At 44.1% G+C, this 18557-nt stretch overlaps 1 protein-coding gene across 2 annotated transcripts; it reads right to left on the bottom strand.

Moving 5' to 3' along the window:
- Nucleotides 1-1481: 1481 nt before the first annotated feature.
- SEC11C (SEC11 homolog C, signal peptidase complex subunit) lies at nt 1482-17789 on the bottom strand. 2 transcript variants are annotated; one of them, XM_063295788.1, is made up of 8 exons: nt 17576-17789; nt 14820-14908; nt 12238-12300; nt 8773-8882; nt 7847-7996; nt 5789-5908; nt 4399-4456; nt 1482-2844 (listed from the first exon to the last, which is right to left on the bottom strand). In XM_063295788.1, exons 3-8 carry the CDS (start codon nt 12277-12279, stop codon nt 2791-2793), a joined length of 534 nt encoding a protein of 177 aa, XP_063151858.1. In that variant the 5' UTR covers nt 12280-12300; nt 14820-14908; nt 17576-17789; the 3' UTR covers nt 1482-2790. The 2 variants fall into 2 exon arrangements, with proteins under 2 accessions (XP_063151858.1, XP_063151857.1); XM_063295787.1 differs by lacking the exon at nt 14820-14908.
- Nucleotides 17790-18557: the final 768 nt, after the last annotated feature.

Genomic DNA, 18557 nt, shown 5'->3' on the forward strand with positions numbered 1-18557 from the left:
CTGAACTGTAAGTAGTAGAAGGTACAGCATAAGCAGACTGGCAAGATTGTTATTCTGTATTCTATAGTATAGAATACAGAATTCTATAGTTCTATATTCTATAGTATATAGAATAACTAATTCTATATACTATAGAATATAGAACTATAGATTCTATATTCTATAGTTTCAGCCTTCCTGTGGAATTGATTTCTTGGTCTGGTCTATCTAGTGGGGCTGACAAGCATCCTGTATCATTCTTTTACTTAGAGCAGTCCTATTCTTATTTCAAGGTTGTCTAAATCCAAAGAAAGTCCCCCCCGCTTTCTTTAATGCATAGGGGAGCAGCAGTTTCAGGCAAAACATCCAACCACAGGATCATACTTCGTTATAATAAAGCTATTTTGAGCTGATGGATCTTCATACATACATCCAAATGACATCACTAAATGGTTACTGATGACTGAGTTCTCACATTATCCTATATGGTTCTATTAGCTGTGGCTTACTGACTGCAATCCAGGTTTCACAATGTACAAAAATGTACAAAACCAAAATCAAACAAGACATATTTTGATTTAGTGTGATGTGTGAACCCAGTCAATGATAGGTCTTTCACTGTTGCCCATTTAAATGCTTATAACCTTTGGCAGATAACCAATCCACAGTGAAGTGGACACTAGGTCTCTGCAGCACTACCAGTACAAAGGCAAAAACACCACTTCAGGGTGTGCAGGAAACACTTCTTTTCCTATGACTGCATGGCAACTCTGGAGGTCAAGCGTGCAATCCAGGAAAAGAGGCAGCTGCTTTAAGGAGTTTCAGACTGAGGTCATGTTCATGCCCTGGCATTCTCCGAAGCATCTTTTTGCCTCTGAATCTGAACCACTGCACAACAGTTTCCCCTGCCCAAGACAGTTGGATCCATGGTTGGTCAAACTCTGAGCTAGTTGGCTTGCCTGACATTGTGGGAGACCGAGGTGACCCCCAAATTTGCTGTCATTTAAAAAAAAGGAGAAGTCATACCAGGCAAATGCAAAAATGATATACTTTGCCTTGTTGATTATATGCTATGAAACCTAAGCTATGATTGCAAGTTCTGTAAAACCTGTTGCTCTTACTACAGGCAGTAGGCAAATCATGGTATCTAGGCAAATGAAATTGCACATTACTGGCACAACATGTTTAAAAACAGCAGGTATCAAATGTACTGTGTCACTTACATAGGCGCCATGTGCTTTGTAACATTTTACTGAATAAGGGAACTCTTCTATAAATATTAAATTAAAAAAGCTGTAAAGGATGCCATTCTTTTTAAAATGATCCTCCAGTTATTTTACTTCTATAGCTTTCTTAGGTTGCAAATCCAAATCAGTACAATAAAACTTGGAACTGACTGATGGTTAAGGGTACTTGCAGATAGAGTGCGTTACTTATGCAGCATAGCAGGAGCATAAAAGCTCACTCAAGCTAGGCTGGACATCTACAGGCTTCCCCCCCCCCCCATCTTATTACATTACAGGTAGTCCTCGCTTAACCACCACTCATTCAGCGATGTTCAAAGTTACAGTGATGCTGAACAAGACTTATGACCAGTCCTCGAAGTTCTGACCGTCACAGTGTTCCTATGGTCGCAGGATCGCCATCTGGGCACTTGGCAACTGACTGGCAATTACATCTCAGTGTCCCGTGGCCACGTGGTTGCTATTTGTGATCTTCATTGCTGTCTTCTGACAAGCAAAGTCAATGGGGAAGCTGGCAGGAAGTCGCAAATGGCGATCATATGATGTCACACTAAATGACTGCATGGGATTCGCTTAACAATTGCAACTGGAACTGTTGCAACTCCTGTTATAAATTGGCCTGGTCACATAATGTCACGCTTTACAACTGTGTGGCTTAGCAATGGAGTTGCCAGTCCCAATTACTATTGTTAAGCAAGGGCCTTGTATAAGTGCAAGGCACTAAATCAGATAATATCATTGTGGGCCTTGATTTTCAAGCTGGTTTGCTCAAGGACAACAACTTGAAGAATACCACTCTCGCAGAAAGGTGCATCTCACAACCTTAATCAAAACTGTATTTTTAAACCTATGTTGGAAGCATATTCACAGCAAATTCATTCACAGCAAAGGACTATTGCTCAATGAATAATCAGTAACTGTTTTAAGTACTGACAAGTGCTTGGTGGGGAGATGGGAATTATCTGAATCATCTGGAGGTGGGTAGGAATTGTATCAATAGGTTCCTTGCATGAAAAGTGTAATAAAAACTAGAATTCTCAGTGTAATTGAGATTCACGGCTATTAAACAATTCTCCAAAATATTTTCAAAATAAGCAGATGAGAAAGGGTATACATATATTCCCTGATGCTCCAACCACTTCCCTCTCAGCAATTCTGCCACTATTCTTGGTTAGTAGCAACCCTGTGAACATGTAGAAAGTAAAGCAATATTTGTTAACAAAAGAGCCAAGAAAATCTTGTCTTCCCTAATCTGGTTTTAGACTATAATTTGTGTAACCTCCAGCCAACATGCCCAAAAGACTTGCTTGGCTGAGAATTTGGGGAGCTGAACCAGGTTGGGGAAGATGGACATAATAAAAACACTTATCAGTGTGACTCAATGAAGGCAATTGGGCTGGCCCACAAGATGCTTCTTAAGACTGCAACATGAAGAGGAAAAGGACAAATACAGTATGGCTTGCACATGTCACATAATATTATCTGCAGACAAGGGGACATTTCAAATATATTAGTATCTCTTCATATAACTGTGCTGATGAGTTGTCTGAGGCAATTCCAGATTCTTTCATGATTCCCGTTTCAGAAGTACATATGCCCCCATGACAGCCAAGAGAGCATACTGTGAAAAGACAAACACATGGAATATGACTGTGTGTAGGTATCACATTCCATAGCACATCCTGCAAATGAAATACATCTCTGAGGGACTGGCTAGCCTGCCTCCCCTTCGCCCTGTCAAGGTGGCTGGGGATGTAGCTAAGCACATCCGGCAGGCAGCAGACTGGAGCAAGCTGGATTAAAATACTGATGTAGTTTATGAAAAGCAAACAATTACTAATAAAGATGCTCCGGGAAACATCGATTTCCTTACACACAAAAGAAGTTACATTCTTATTTTTCCTTTTTATTCTGTTGTTATAAATCTTGATACATTGTATTATTTCAATACAGTGATGTTTATATTATACAATTAAAGATTACAGGTAGTCCTCGACCTACAACCATTCGGTCAGTGACTGTTCCATGTTATGACAGTGCTGAATGGATGGTGGTTATGACCAGTCCTCGGAGTTCCGGCTGCCCCAGCACCCCAGCGGTCACATGAATGCGATCTGGGTGCTTGGCAATCCATTTGCCCTTAGGACCAGTTGCCAAGCACCCCACGATCATGTGATTGCAATTTGCAACCTTCCCTGCTGGCTTCTCTTTCCCCAGCCCCCCTGTGCTTGCGCCTTGCTGACTACTTCCCTCCCTGCCCCTCGTGGCTCCTCTCACGCACCTACATGCACCCTTGCGCACCCTGCCCGACCCTCCCTCACCCCCTCATGCCCCCTTCCAGACCCTCCCCCGCACCCACGTGCTCCCTCCCCCACCTGGCAGTAGCCATTCACATGCCTGCAGGCCTGGGACTTGCAACTTCCTTCCAACTTCCCCACTGACTGTGATTGTGGGAAGCTGGCAGAAAGTTACCTCGCCTAATGATCATGGGATTCAGTTAATGACGGCAACTGGGACTGCAGGGATTGCTGTCACTAAGTGATATGGCCATACATTTAGGCCCCCTTAGAAGCCATAAGTGATTATATTTGCCATGCTGTGTGAAGTATTGTTTATGTGGGAACCAGTCTTGCTTAAATCTAGTTAAACTTCTATTGTGAATATATACTGTTAGTTTTGCCATTGCTGAAGAAATTATACTCTTTTCAATCTGAGGGCATCAGTGTGTAAGGGAATAACTTTCTGACTAGTTTTTTTAAAATGCACATTTTTAAAGCTGAACAAGACGTTCCTCTTTTCCTCATTCACCTTGGAAGAGATTGTCCTAGTACCACATTTACTAGGGTGAAAATTCTCTTCAATGTACTTGGCTGAATGTATCAATCAGTAAACTGGTATGAAATTGCTGACAGTGTGCAAAACCGGCTACATTCCCCTCAAATCTATCGTTTATTTAATTGTTAAATTGATATACTGCCTCCCAACAGCCCTTCAGATGAGTTGAAAATATGACTCTGATAGTTTCTAGCCCGAAAGAGAAAACTTATGTGAGCGGTGAAGGTCGAGCAATAGGATGAAACTTACTAGATAGCATTTTTCTCATCCAGTCTAAGCAAAATTGTTCATTCTAAATCTAAAGATCATTTTATAGACTCTCAGTTAAATCTGTACCCACCTTAAATTTTGGATAATCATTCATGATTATGGTCACCATTCCAACATAGGGCAAAAACCTAATTGACAGAAGTGAAAGAGAGTCGCTTTATTAATCAATGCAATCATTGACCAAACATTGTTGAACAGAGTAGCATTAAATCACTGTACTACTGTCTAGCCCAAAAAATAGCATTTATGTTTATAATACAGACTTAAAATAGGTATAAGTGAAATTTAATTTCCGTTAGCTAAACCTTCATCGCTGTTGCTAAAAATGTCAGGCATTACTGATTTAATATATTAATAATTAAATTTACATCCTGCCTTTTTACATGAATAGTATCCAGGTTGCTAATATTAAATATAGTATACATCATTCTGTAATACATAAAGACAAATAAGTTAAAAAATATACAAGCTTAAACTATTTCTTTAGTAAACCTCCTAAAAACCCAAAGCTACAAATGTCGCTGCCTGCATGAAGCCGCGTCAGAACATACAATTAGCCCTGCCTGAAGGCTTTCCAGAGGCCTTCTTTCTCAATCAAGGAAAGCCAGCGTAATTTTGAGTCAAGAAACAGACTCTTTGATACCTCCCTACAGAGGGAGAGTATGGCAGAGTGGTGCACAAAGTTGCTGCCAGGGCATGGCTGCAATCTAGGGCAGCCAGTTGCTGAAAATCTGGGAGGGAATATTGACCTTGGGGAAAGTCTCTCACGAGGTCGATATTCCCTGGACTGCAGAATATTAAAAAAGGAACCAACACGGACTGTTGGGCAAGGCTTGGTTCTCTCCCAAAGCGCAAGTGTCCACAGAGGCCTGTGGCCAGATGGGAGGGGGCGGTCCTGTAATGGGCCAATTGGAAACCTGCATGTCACCAACCTCTCTCAGGCTCCTCCTCCAGGAGACCCTGAATCTTCGCATGGTCCTTTTACTGTTTTCTCAGATGGAAAACACCATTTCCTGCCAGGTCACCTTGATGGAACCTCAAGTTGCCTCGGTGGCAGGCTGGCTCCAAGAGAGAGGCTACATTGTGAGGCCTGCCCTTGACAAACGGCAAGCAAGGCACCTCAGAGCTGGGACAAGAATAATAATTAATAATTTAAGCCAAATTTAGGGTGACATGTATTTTCACCTCAAAATGGCTGGAAATCATGCTACCAATTTTCAGCAATTGTTGTCAAAAGAGGTTCCCAGAGCCCTTAAAAAATGTTTTGAGGGTTGTATGTGGCCCTGAAGCCTCAGGTGACTCATCCTGAAATAAATGGATTTTCCAAATCAATCCACAGTGCTGGCAGGGGAAGGACAAAGAAGGCAGAATTCCATCTGAGGTTTCTCATGCTCCTACGCAAGTCTCTGATGTCCTGGTGTTTGCAAGAGAGGCTGCTCACGTAATCTAGCATTACTTACCCTCGTGCTCTGCCTACAACATCTTTCTTTTCTAGCCAGTTCTGGCCTTCTTTGTACAAACCTCTGTCGTCAACTTCATTGTTATCACCCTTGGTCAAAAATTTGATGTTGCCATTTTCTCTGCAAGCAAGCAATAGGACAGGAAATGCATTAGCACCTCATTTACAACAGTTTATTAAACTGCCTACAAACCACCCACAGGCAGGATCAGGTGATATCAACATGTACATGTTGTCCTTTCTGTATTTTAATAAATGTCCAGGTGTTTTAGGACTCTTGCTAATAGAGGTAAACAATTATTTGGCCCTCCCCAGTGCATTATCTACTCTAGCCACAGAGTCATCTTAAAGAACAACAACAAAGGACTAGATTTATCAAGTATACTTGCTCTAGAAAGAGGTCTTCTGGAAAACAAGCACCACTATGTATGAAAAAAGAATAAGCTACTAAATAAAAGAAGTTCTTCTGCTATCAAGTAAAACTTCTTCACTACATCAATTTTTGATGGAACAGGCAATTTGCCAGGTGCTAATTCTCTGCGCCAGATCGAGTCATGGAGGCCCAGTCTATATCAGGGACTATCAGTCATAACTGCTTTCAGCAGCTTAGTATAGGCAGTGAAGCTGTCAGCCTCCAGTTGTTGCCGAATTGCACCTCAAGCCCGCACCCTTCTGTAATGCTGGCTGGAACTGCTGAAAGCTGTGGTTCAACAACATCTGGACAGTGTTGGTTCATCACCTCTGGCTTATGGTGAGAGCTTATCATCTGATAAAGAAGTTACCAAGCTAAATGGGTGAGGTAGTCAGCTATGGAAATCACCTTGACCTGAAATCTAGATATGCATCAAATGGAGGAGCAATCTCCAGCATAAATTGTAGGAGGAGATTTGTATTTGTCTATGGTGACCAAAAAACAGGAGTCCGGTGGCACCTGTTCAGACCAATGCATTTCATTAAAAGGCCTAATCTTTTGTGAGCTACAGCTCACTTCATCATTAGATTTGCCAGTCCGTGCATCTGATGAAATGAGCTACAGCTTACAAAAGCTTAGATCTTTTAATGAAATTGGTTAGTCGGAAGAGGCGCCACAAAACTTCTTCAGATTTTTACCAGTATAGAGCAGAGAGGTCTAAAGCACGTCTCCTTTTAAGGCTGTCACATCACTCTGAAGCGATGCTTGAACAGTCATGTTGTAAAAATGGTCTTATGAAAATGTCACAATGTTGTAAGAGTGATAACCCCCTAGAAGTCAGGTTTGACCTCTGCGCTACATGAATGCCGGGAAAACACTGATTCAGGTGTCCAGGATAGAGAATGCCCTTCTCCCATAAAGAGGAAGGAAGACAAAATTAAAAGTGGCCCTGGGAGTTGGCAATCAAGGGCACATAGAAAAGACTGTCATACAACAGTTAAGGTAACGTTGGTGCTTAAATAAACAATGTCTTTCTTCTCCATCCCCATTAAATGTATATTTTAGCTTCTTTTAAATCCAGTCCCCTGAAAAGCCATAGATGCAGCCCCAGCAGCCTCTGCCAGATTACAGGAAAAATTATTAAAGACACAGAAGTACTTCAGTAGAGAGCCAGTTTGGTCACGTGGTTAAGGTGCTGGGCTCGAAACCAGGAGTCTGTGAGTTCTAGTCCCGCCTTAGGCATGAAAGCCGGCTGGGTGACCTTGGGCCAGTCACTTTCCCTCAGCCCAACTCGGTGCAATGTAGGCTAGCCTCCTTGTGGTGCACCTCGGGCAATGTGACTTGTCACAGCTAAATAGTCTACACATCTGGCTGCTGGACCTCACAAGGATTTCCCAGCAAGAAAAAGCAGCATGAACACTGAACTGCTATGCCATACAATTAAAAAAAAAGTACTTCAGTAATTCAACTTCACTTTACTAAAAATTAAATTCCAACGAATTCAACATTCATTTTGTCCTGATTCGGCTCATTTCCTCATCTTAACTCTACCCATTACTTGGAATCCAGCTCTGAAAGGCCTTAATAACCCAACACAGGCCTGCTCTGAATCATTTTATTGACTGTACTTTGTATGGCCACCATTACTTTTCATGAACTTTAATCACTCTGTGCACAATTGGAATATCTCTGCCTTCAACTTTGAAAACGACTATTTCTCCAGCCCTGATGGGGTCATCTCGGAAATTTGTCAAGAACAAGAGGTCTCCTCTATGGAAGGCTGGTTCCATACTGCCACTAGAAAAGAAGACAAACGAAGAATTTTTACAATTAACACAATGACTATCGAAGAATAGATAAGCACAGGTTATTTGAAGTGGTTTTGTGTTACAAGACCTAAAATGTTTCAAATGTTTACCCATAAATAGGTTAAACCAATCAATCTATCTATCTCAACGATGTAAGAAATTCTGTAAATCTTTATCCATAGGAGCCCAATGTCATAGTACATTATTGGAAAAGTTCAATAAATGCCTATTTCAATAGTAGAGTAGAACAGGGTTGAACTGTTGGGTTCTTGGTGTTCTCTCAGTTTGGTCATTTCCAACCGACATCAATGATGTTACCTAACCTTGTAATGAAATCTCTGCAGGAAACCAACCAAGTTCAGAGAACATCAAGAACCCAACAAACATCTATTTCTAACATGTGTAGGTCAGGGTGCAGGAGCCTGCAAGCCAGAATTAGCCATGGTTTCTCAGTCTGCCATCACCATGCATGAAAGGACACATGTATTGTTGACTAATAAGGCTGCTTATACAACAGTACATGTTTTGTGTAGGAGGAGGACCAAGAAGGAATGGCTAGTTTACTATGACCTAGTCAAACTTCATAATAGTTTTTTATAGATGGAATTTAGTAGAAACAAGAACATATTGAAGAAATAATGGTTATAAAAACAAAAATGTCCCATCCACGCTCTGTTTCCTTATTCCCAACTTGGGACAGGAATGAGACAAAAATTGTGGGCTGTAGACTATCCCAGCAAACAAATTGTTCATGGAGAGACATACCTGAGCACTACTACAATTGGACTCTCGCTCCCAGTGATAACAATAAGGCCTTTCCATATCATTAGGGCTGAAGACACGATCATGGCAAAATTTAAAACTTGGTAATAGAGCTACAACAAAATGAAGAGTGGAATGAAAAGAACAAATTTCACATATGGTCTTTCATCATCATCATCATCACCATCATCATCATCATCATCATCGCTGTTATTATTTCAAGAGTCACTGTACTCATTTTCTGATTTTACAGGATGCACCACTGAGTATCTCCAAATTTAAATATTCGATACGAATTTAATTTTCATACACACACAACACCAACAGAAACCTTATTTACTTTAAATGAAATAACTTCAGCTAAAATACTAAAGAAAATGAGCTTGGACATGAAAAGCAGATCCAGAACAATTTGCTTTAATGAAAGCAAATGTAAATGAGTTTTGAAACTGGTCTAATTTGCAGTATTGCCCTTTCAGGCCTTTAGTGGCTCTGTAAGTCAAAAGACCATATACTTGCATCTAGCATAACTAAATTGACTAGAAAAAGGAATGTTTGCATTGTCCATAAAGAGGTTTTAAGTAGTTATACTGGACTCCCTCAACAGAACAAAGAGCAACAGACCAAGGGGAGCCTATTGAGTGACAAAGTGTTTCAGGCAGAACAGGGACATAAATAGATACATAAACATTTTATAATCTTCATATTCAATAGACACCCGTTTCTCTCCTCAGAATGGTCAATCTTCCCAGGGTGCTGCATTTTTATAACGAAGGCAACAGAATGGCATGCATGTGCGTGAAGTAGGGCAATCAAAAACCAATCAGCAAGAAGAACAGCCCAGCAGCTGAAGAGCCACGGAGTAGATCAGCACGTGGAAAAAACAGGACATTAAGCCTTTCCCGTCTGCACGGGGTAACCGTGCAAAGCTCTACGCCAAGAGGTGGCCCAGTTTTCCATTTATTTAAAAAACAAGGAAATTGCTAACAAGGGAAACAGATTAATCCCCTCTCATTCCAGCCCAGTAGAAGCCTAAAAACAGAAGCATTGATTTACAACTTGTTAAAAGGCTATTCAGCACCAGCTCATGCCACGTGTTTGCACCCACACACAAACGGGTTCATGATCCCCAGGAGAACTGGCTCTGAAAATCAAAAACCTCGCACCTCCTGGAGTGACACAGACCTTTCCAGGATTAGAAGTACAACAGCAGAATGCTTTATGCACTTTATACTTTGCTACTGCACTTCCAACTCAACCCATCTATTATTAACTTTAAGTGGAAATCTGCGCTCCCTGAATCAATGCCTAAATTTTGACCCCATGATTTCAGGACGTTCAAGCAGCATGTGCCTAGGGGAATGCATGAGGTCCGCAGCCTGCCCACTTTGATCTCAGATAAGGTCATTCAATCTTTTAGGGATGGTCAGGGGGAAGGATAATAATAAAAGTGGATGGGGCCAGAATTTATTTCCTCCCAGCTTTCGGAGGGAGCAGCAACATCTGCAGGGGGAGTCAAAAAAGGTAAGATAGCAGATGGAGCACTGTGATGCAGGACCTTCCATGCCCCATACAGCATGCTGGCTGGAGAATTCTGGGAATTGAAGTCCACACATCTTGAAGTTGCCATGTTTGAGAAAAACTGGTTTAATTTTTTTTCCATTTATGTTAAAAGACATGTGTCTTTTAAAAATAACTTAGGACATAGTTTATAAATACTATGGAAGAGAAAAAAAATGGGATTCTAGAAGCATCCAAAATCCAGTCTTTTTCAACTTGCAAGTTTTCTATTTCAAGACATCAAGATTTGTGTAGGGCAACCTTTCTTTCTGCCTCTCATTCCACTTGAGGGAACAAAAATGATACAATATGATCAGTCAAAAGAACTGATGTTCAACATCGGAAAGATTCAGAAACAGGCAAAACTGCTAACACATGGACATTTTTGGCTAGTAAATCTTGCAATGATAATGCATCTTCCAAAGAACACAGATGCTTTACTGCTCCAAGGAGGAGGGTTCTTCACTTGCACTAACATGCTTTGCACACCACTAAAAATAACCAAATGTACAACATTTGTGCTTCAGGCTGAAATTATGGCTTTTCATTTTTTTAAATTACAGAAGTTCTGACCAGGTCTGCTGATTTCAAGCTACGTATGTTTCAAAGCAGTACAGGTAGTCCTTGGTTAACGATGGTAATTGAGACCAGAACTTCCATCACTAAGCAATGTGGTCGTAAAGCGCGATGTCACATGACCTTACGGCTTAGCAATGGCAATCCCGGCAATCCCCACTGCTGTCGTAAAGCAAGAGTCGCAGGTCGTTAAGTGAGGACCTCCTTGTGACTTTCTGCCAGCTTCCAACAAGCAAAGTCAATGGGGAAGCTGGCAGGAAGTTGTGAGTCCTGGGTGGCTCGCAAGCAGGCTGGTGGGCAGATAAGTGGCTGCCATGACCTGGCACAAGTGCAGCTGGGCCAGGGATGGCTGCTGCCAGGGACGGGAAGGTGTGCTAACTGCCCTACAGTCTGCTGCCCCTACTGCCCCCAACTGATCTTCTCTGTCTTCTTCCTCCCACTGCTGAGGAGGAATGCCAGGCCTGTCCTGTCGCGAGGCCTTCTTCCTTCTTCCCAACAGTTGCTTTGTGAAGGGCCAGGCAGATGTGCCTTGTCAGCAGCAGCAGCAGCAGCAGCAGCAGCAGCAGCAGCAGCAGCAAAAAGACGGTGAAGGTTAGCTGTGGGTGGCAGAGTGCAGGGTCTCAGGGGCCATGGAATTCAGGGGATCAAAACGGCAGAGATCGGGGGAGACAGGCGGGTGAAGGTTGTTGAAGTGCACTCTGTGGTCATACAGGTGGGTGGGCTGCCAAGCCCTGAATTTTGATCACATAACCACAGGGGTGCTCCAATGGCTGTAACTTTGAGGACCTGGCATAAATGCCATTTGTTCAGTGCTGTTGTAACTTGAACAGTCGCTGAACGAATGGTCGTTAAGCAAGGACTACCTGTAGTACCTTGCATAGGTAAAGGTAAAGGTTTCCCTCGACGTAAAGTCCAGTCGTGTCCGACTCTAGGGGGCGGTGCTCATCTCCGTTTCTAAGCCTTGGAGCCGGCGTTGTCCGTAAGGACCCGTCCGTGGTCATGTGGCCAGCATGACGACACGGAACGCCGTTACCTTCCCGCCGAAGCGGTACCTATTGATCTACTCACATTTGCATGTTTTCGAACTGCTAGGTGAGCAGGAGCTGGGACGAGCAACGGGAGCTCACCCCGCCGCACGGTTTCGAACCGCCAACCTTCCGATCGGCAGCTCAGCGGTTTAACCCGCAGCGCCACCGTGTCCCACTAAGTACCTTGCATAGGATACATCAATTTCAGTAAATCAATTCAGACTGTGGATATAAACAATTCTGAGCAACGCTTAGTCACTGCTCACAAGCAAATACCGCTAAGCAAATTGTACTCCTCCTTTACCTGGCGCTTGTTCATTCGCCGCAGATCTCCAAAAATATCCATTGTGAGAGCTTTCTGAAGTGCCTATAATGAAAAAAAACAAAGATGTTATTCTTAAACTGGGGTGAGTCAGAAAATGCTGAATTCTGCCAGGTTTCTCACACAGCCAAGGGGTGGTGCCAAAAACTAAGCCAAATTGTAATAAACAGAGTACTAGGACTGGCGTCCCTAACGCTTATCAACTGTGTTGGTAGGTTTCAATTGTACTGCTTGGCCTCAATGCACTTCATCTGGTTTTTTTACACTAAAGTGGAGATAGCCTTACCTGTTCCAGCAGCCTCTCCCAAGCTGCTGCCCTGTAGATATATTTCCTGTATCTTAGTCTTCCAGTCAACGCTGGCCATGCTAGATTTATGGGAATTAATGTCCAGCCATCTGCAAGGGGCCAGACCGGAGAAGGATTTTACAGCATTCCTTTTGGCCATTACCACAGACCGCTTTGAACAGCAGTGATACTTCACACTCCTATAACAAGCTTTTTCAGTACTCTGTGTGTGTGTGTGTGTGCACGCCTTTGTGTCAGTGTTGACTCGTGGCAACTTCCTGCACAAGTCCCCGCAGTTTTCTTGACACCATTTTTGGAAGTGGCCTGCCCTTGCTTGCTTCCTGGGGCTGAGAGAAAGTGACTGGCCCAAGGTCACCCAGCCAGCTTCCATGCCTAAGGCAGGACTAGAAGTCACAGTCTCCTAGTTTCTAGCCTGCTGCCTTTAACCGCTACACCAAACTGAATTTAACTTCAGACAGAATCTAGTAATAATGTAAAGTGAGTGAAAAGTAAGTCAGTATTGCTACAGAGTGGTAGACTGGGAGAAAGACAAAGCAGCGGAGTTCATAGCAGAAGTGAAGTTCAACCTCTAAATAGCCTCTAAATGCATCCTATAATGTTGAAATAATTATGTTCTTCCTCCCTTTTCCAGAAGGTTTTTATTTGATACAGCAAAGGTAAGAATAAGGCATGAATAAATCTACTGTGTTACCAAGGAGGAGATACAACCTCAATCTGTTTCACAGATTGCAATGCATATGTCATAATATAAGTGATACAGTCTCTGATTCTACAGTTACTGCACAATGATACATTGGGGGGGGGGGTTACACAAAGCTAGGAAAAGATAAAATTGATAAAATATGACAGTGCTTCCTCATACAAAGATTTCACAGAAATGAGTTTAACATTTTATATCATAATTATTTTGAAAGACTGCTTTTGTTTCCATTTATATTCCACCTCTGTGCCTACAGAACATTCAACACAGTTACTGACATAAAAAAAATTAAATATTAAGAATAAAACTGTCTCCCCCTGAAAAAGTCTGGCTAAAGAGGGGTGTCTCAACTATTTGTAAGAGGAAGGAGAATGGAGGCAAACCATAATGCTCTTCTGAAGGGAAGTACATTCCACGGTGTGGAACCAACCCAGAAGTCACTATAAAGAGCCTAAAATAAGACATTCTGCTTTGGCACAGAATATTCTAAGTGGGTATATGAAGTCACCTTATACCAAGTAAGGCCACAGTGGCATATCTCAATATTAATTATTTTAACTGGCAGCAGCTCTTCAGTTGTTCAACCAAAGGCCTTTCCCAAATTAGTTGTGTGGGAACATTTTAATAAGAGATACACACGGCAGAAGGAGCTAAACCAGAAGCCAACTGCCTTTGCAATATAAGTTAAAACAAAGTTATGAATACGCACAAACTCAGAAATTAGCAACTTTTTCTAACATAAAGCTAAGCAGCAGGAAGAGGCTGCAGGAATAATTTTGTTCAGAAATCAAATCATGGTTTCCAAGACCACAAAAAGCTGATTGAATTTAATCCCAATAGTTGTAAAGCAAATTCAACGGTGAATCAAAAATGCCCAGTTAATGCACACCCTATCTTTTTAATGAACTGTATCTCACAATCAACCATACCAGGCGTCCTATAGTTTGCACAATTTAAGTGCAGTATCTGATGTAACAAATAAAACACTGCTTCTAATGGTCTGCAGGTATAGAATGGAAGAAAGTTCACCCAATAAGGCTTGCTTAACCACTGTGACTGAACAAATGCCAACTGGCTGGGTTCACAACTTGCCATAAGTAAACCACAGTAGTTTAGTCCACTTGTGTGTACCCAGTCAAACTTGTAGGCTTTCACCACAAAACACTATGGCTGGGTTCACAGCCAGACAATGAATTTAATTTGGTGGTTAGGCCAACAATTTCCTTATCATGCTTAGCTTGGTGAATGGTAACCTTATTGAGGTTTTCTGTGGTGCAACATGTTGTAGAAAACCAGTGTGAGAATTTGCAAGGGAGATTGAGAATGAAATGGGAAGAACAATCAACAAAAGGAAAAGTAGTTTGTTAGCAGCTTATCTCATATTATCTCTCCATTGTGGTGGGCAAAAAAATAAATAACTAAATGGCAGCTCAACCTGGGTTACAAGAAGCCCCAGAAGAAGAGATTCAACACTTTCAAGAGTTTCTGCCTTAATGAGAACACTAACAAGTGAGGTCTGGAGGTTCCTATTGCAGTTTTTAAGAGGACAGACCTTACCCTAATTCCTGCGTTAAAACTCCCAATGGACGTCGGTGGGATTCTTGCTTCCTTGACCGTGCCCTGTGGGATGGGGCCAGGCACCCCGCCTGTTTGAGAAAGGTGCAATTCAGTCCCTTGTACAAAGCCAAATAATTGGTTAATTCAGTAACCTGCTTTAGCATGCTGCAATGGGTCTCTAGAGTGGGCCCACCAGGGCTGCACCCACTAGCTTCAATAGAAGAGAATATCTGTGGCTCAGGGTAGAATTGTGGAGTCCTTGGTGCTCTCTGAACTGGGTTGTTTGCTTACAGACATTTTATTACCCAACTAGGTCACTGCATCAAGCCAAATCCAAGAATGCTAGGGAATTCCTGGAAGCTTGGCATTCAGACAAATCAGCCATCAATAAAGAGATGAAACCATTTACACACCCTTCAAAAGTACAGTGATCATACGTCCTTTATTATAAAGGACAGTTCTTTATTTCAGAAAGCTGTCCTTTAGATTTATTTTTCAAAAACTTACTTTTGTGCTTTATTTTGGTCATTTAACTTGGGAGCAGAGAGTGTACTGGACTCTGCGGCACCCCACAATTTAGGGACTGAGGGTGGGACCTCTCGCCCCCAGTCAACACCAACTGAAACTGGCCACTGAGGAAGGAAGAGAGCCAGCTCAATACAGTGCCGCCCACTCCCAAATCCCACAGCTGGTCCAGGATACCATGGTCAATGGTATCAAAAGCCGCTGAGCGGTCAAGAAGACCAAGGATGGACACACTACCCCCATCCTGCTCTTGCCAGAGGTCATCAAAAAGTGTGATCAATGCTGTCTCACTCCCATACCCAGGCCTGAAAACCAACTGAAAGGGGTCCAGATAATCTGCTTCATCCAGGACTCTCTGAAGCTGTTGCGTGACCACCTTCTCAACAATCTTCCCTAAAAAATGGAAGATTGGATACTGGACAAAAATTGTCCAGAATGGCTCCTTGAGGAAAGGGCAGACTGATGCATCTTTAAGGGGCTCTGGCATCATCCCCTCTCTCAAAGAAGAATTTACCACTGCTGAAGCCCAACCACATGTCACCTCCCTGGAAGCTTTTGCCAGCTAGGAAGGACATGGTTCTAATAAGCAGGTGGCCAAGCTCACAGTCATAAGGACCCCATCTGCTTCCTTGGGCCCAAGAGGTTCGAATTCCTCCCAGATAACATGGCAGGACTGTGCCCCAAGCATCTCCACAGGACCTGTACCAAGGGTGGCATCCAGCTGGAAACAAATCCGAGCGATTTTGTCCGACAGATGCTCTGCAAACTCCTCTATGCAGCCCTGAAGGTGTATCCCAGAGTCCCCTTTACCCAGGAGGGCTCTGGACACCATAAACAGGGCCACCGGTCGGCTATCCGCAGATGCAATAAGCGTGGAGAAATACCAATGCTTTGCCACCCCTTCCGCCACAAGTAGGCCTTAATAGCAGCTCTTGCCCATGTTTGGTTGAGTTTGTTCTTCGTTCTCCGCCAGCAGCATCTCTTAGTCTGCTTTTTCTCCCTCAACTCTTCATAAACCATGGGATCCACGAAAGGAGAGAAGCTGCATGGGAGCGATCTGATCCAAGGCCTCGGTCACCCTATTACAGGCAACAACCAGGGCCTCAGGCAGACCATGCAGCAGACCCTCAGGAATACCCCCAACTCCCTTTGAAACCCCTCAGGGTCCATAAGTCACTGGGGTTCGAATGAGTCCTGCCTGCCTGTGGTGGGGGGTAACACCAGAAAATCCCATGGTTATCAAGGTTTATGACCCTGGGGGACTCTGTCTGACCAGGACAGGGGAGCCACAGAGAGCTCCCCCAATTTCAGAGCACATTGCCACTGCTCTGACAAGACAACCGGATCAGGTGTGCTACCACTGCAAAGGTGAAGGCGGGAGAATTGTATTTTCAGACTTGCAAGATTCTGTTAATGTAGCTTTACAATAAAGTAGACAGAAGTAGCTCATCTGCCATGGTTCCTGTCTGGTCTACCTGGTAAGGCTGGCATCAATCTTGCAAGTCTGAAAGCACAATTTTCCTGCCTTCAACTTTACAACCTGAGAACTTAGGGAAGGTCCCTTCTGAGCCTCTTGTCCCACCCGCTACCCAGCTGCGGGCTATGCTGTCTCTTATCTGACTGTTCTGTAGGCAGCGCCTCCCAAAGTCATTCCCACATACCATTACCGCAAGGGACCCCTGTATGACAACTGCCACTCCCCCACCCCTGCCCGGGGTCTTCATTGATGCGCACCCGAAACCCAACTGGTCACATTTCCGAAAGGGGCACCCCCCCCCCCACTTTCTGGGCCCAACCAGGTCTCGGTAATACACACCAGGTCAGCCTTCTCCTCTGCGATCAAGCCTTATTGCAAGCCGACCTGGCGTTGAGCAGCAGCACCCGAAAGCCTGGGACTCCAAACCAGGTATGGGGGTAGAGTTCAGGGGGCTGGAGCGCAAGATCGGAACGAAGCACTCCCTAGTTGGGCAATGCAGCGTCCGCAAGCAAACGACCCAGCTGAGGGAACACCAAGGACTCCATGCTTCCCATCATCCCCAGCCAATCCCATGGACCGCTGCCCATCCCAAGGACGCCCGCCTAAGGCAGGCTGAGCTTGGTAGCAAAAGCATGGAGAGCCAGGCAGAACTCCGCCCAGGCTTCCCCCCAAGGAGGCAGCCCCCCCCCCAGCCCCAGGCTCCAAGCGCCCCCGACCCTCCCTCTCCAGACCACCCGCTCCCTTCGCCGCTCACCTTCCTCCCCCTTCCTCTTCCTCCACCTGCCACAAGGGGGGCACAGCTACGTCGGAACTCTTGCTCGGCCCCCCGCCCAAGACGGCGCCAGCCCCCGCCTCCCTCTCAAGCCAGCCGCGGTCAAGGGGGTGCCAGAGCCGCGGACGCCGCGCTTGCCGCCTTCCGGGTCCCAAAGCCCATTCCCGTTCCCCAGGGCTGCTCGCCAGGTCCACAGAGCCACGGCTTGGCCTAGGCGTCTGGGAGTTGTAGTCCCCTCCTCTGCGCCCTCACGCTACTCGAAGGCGCGCTCTGAAGCTTCGGGAAACTACCCGTCCCAGAATGCAACGGAGAGGACAAGGAGGACTTTTCCATTTTCCATCTTGGTGTTCCGCAAGTTTGCCTGAAATATAATCCTTTTGTAAGGAGGGAAATCTCTTTATACCAAGGAGCGATTTGAAAAAGCACCACAGAAGCCTGAAAGAAGAGGAACGAGACTGCGAGCCCCTTCCATACCGGTTCTGGGGAGATTAATTCGAACGCTTCTATCGGGCTGTGAGGAGAGCGGCTAAGTATTTGTGAGGTTCTTCTCCCCGTGTACATTGTTCATTGGCGAAAAGAAGAGGAGGGGAGGGGCTTAGTCGAGGTGAACGGAGGGAGAGTAGGCGTGGCAAGGAGAATGGTGCCGGAAGCTGTGGGGGTGGAGCTAAGGAGCTGCTGCAGAGAAAACAGACTGAATAGTTAAGTTGCAAAACTAGGATGGGATATTTGGCGTTCAGTGTGTTGTGAAAAAGCCGGCCGTTGTCTTAATACGTTGTCTGAACGAGCGTACTACATTATTCCATCATATTATTTTATTTGGTTTATCATTTTACTCGTTTTAGCATTTATCCTAGGTTGAAGACAGTAGTTAATCTAGAATACGAAGTGCTTTTAAGCATAATCCAGAAAGTTTTGAGTTTATAATTCCTTCTGATTCCTCTGCTCACACCATGATTGTGTTTCC

Source organism: Candoia aspera, chromosome 2, assembly GCF_035149785.1.
Source record: "Candoia aspera isolate rCanAsp1 chromosome 2, rCanAsp1.hap2, whole genome shotgun sequence".
NCBI classification, from domain to species: Eukaryota; Metazoa; Chordata; class Lepidosauria; order Squamata; family Boidae; genus Candoia; species Candoia aspera.

Coding starts and splice junctions, on each gene's coding strand:
- SEC11C (XM_063295787.1), bottom strand. CDS start 12,279: ATGGATATTTTTGGAGATCTGCGGCGAATGAACAAGCGCCAG. Junction 7,997..8,772: donor CCAATTGTAGTAGTGCTCAG/GTATGTCTCTCC, acceptor CTTCTTTTCTAG/TGGCAGTATGGAACCAGCCT. Junction 4,457..5,788: donor GTTGTAGGCAGAGCACGAGG/GTAAGTAATGCT, acceptor TCTGTCAATTAG/GTTTTTGCCCTATGTTGGAA.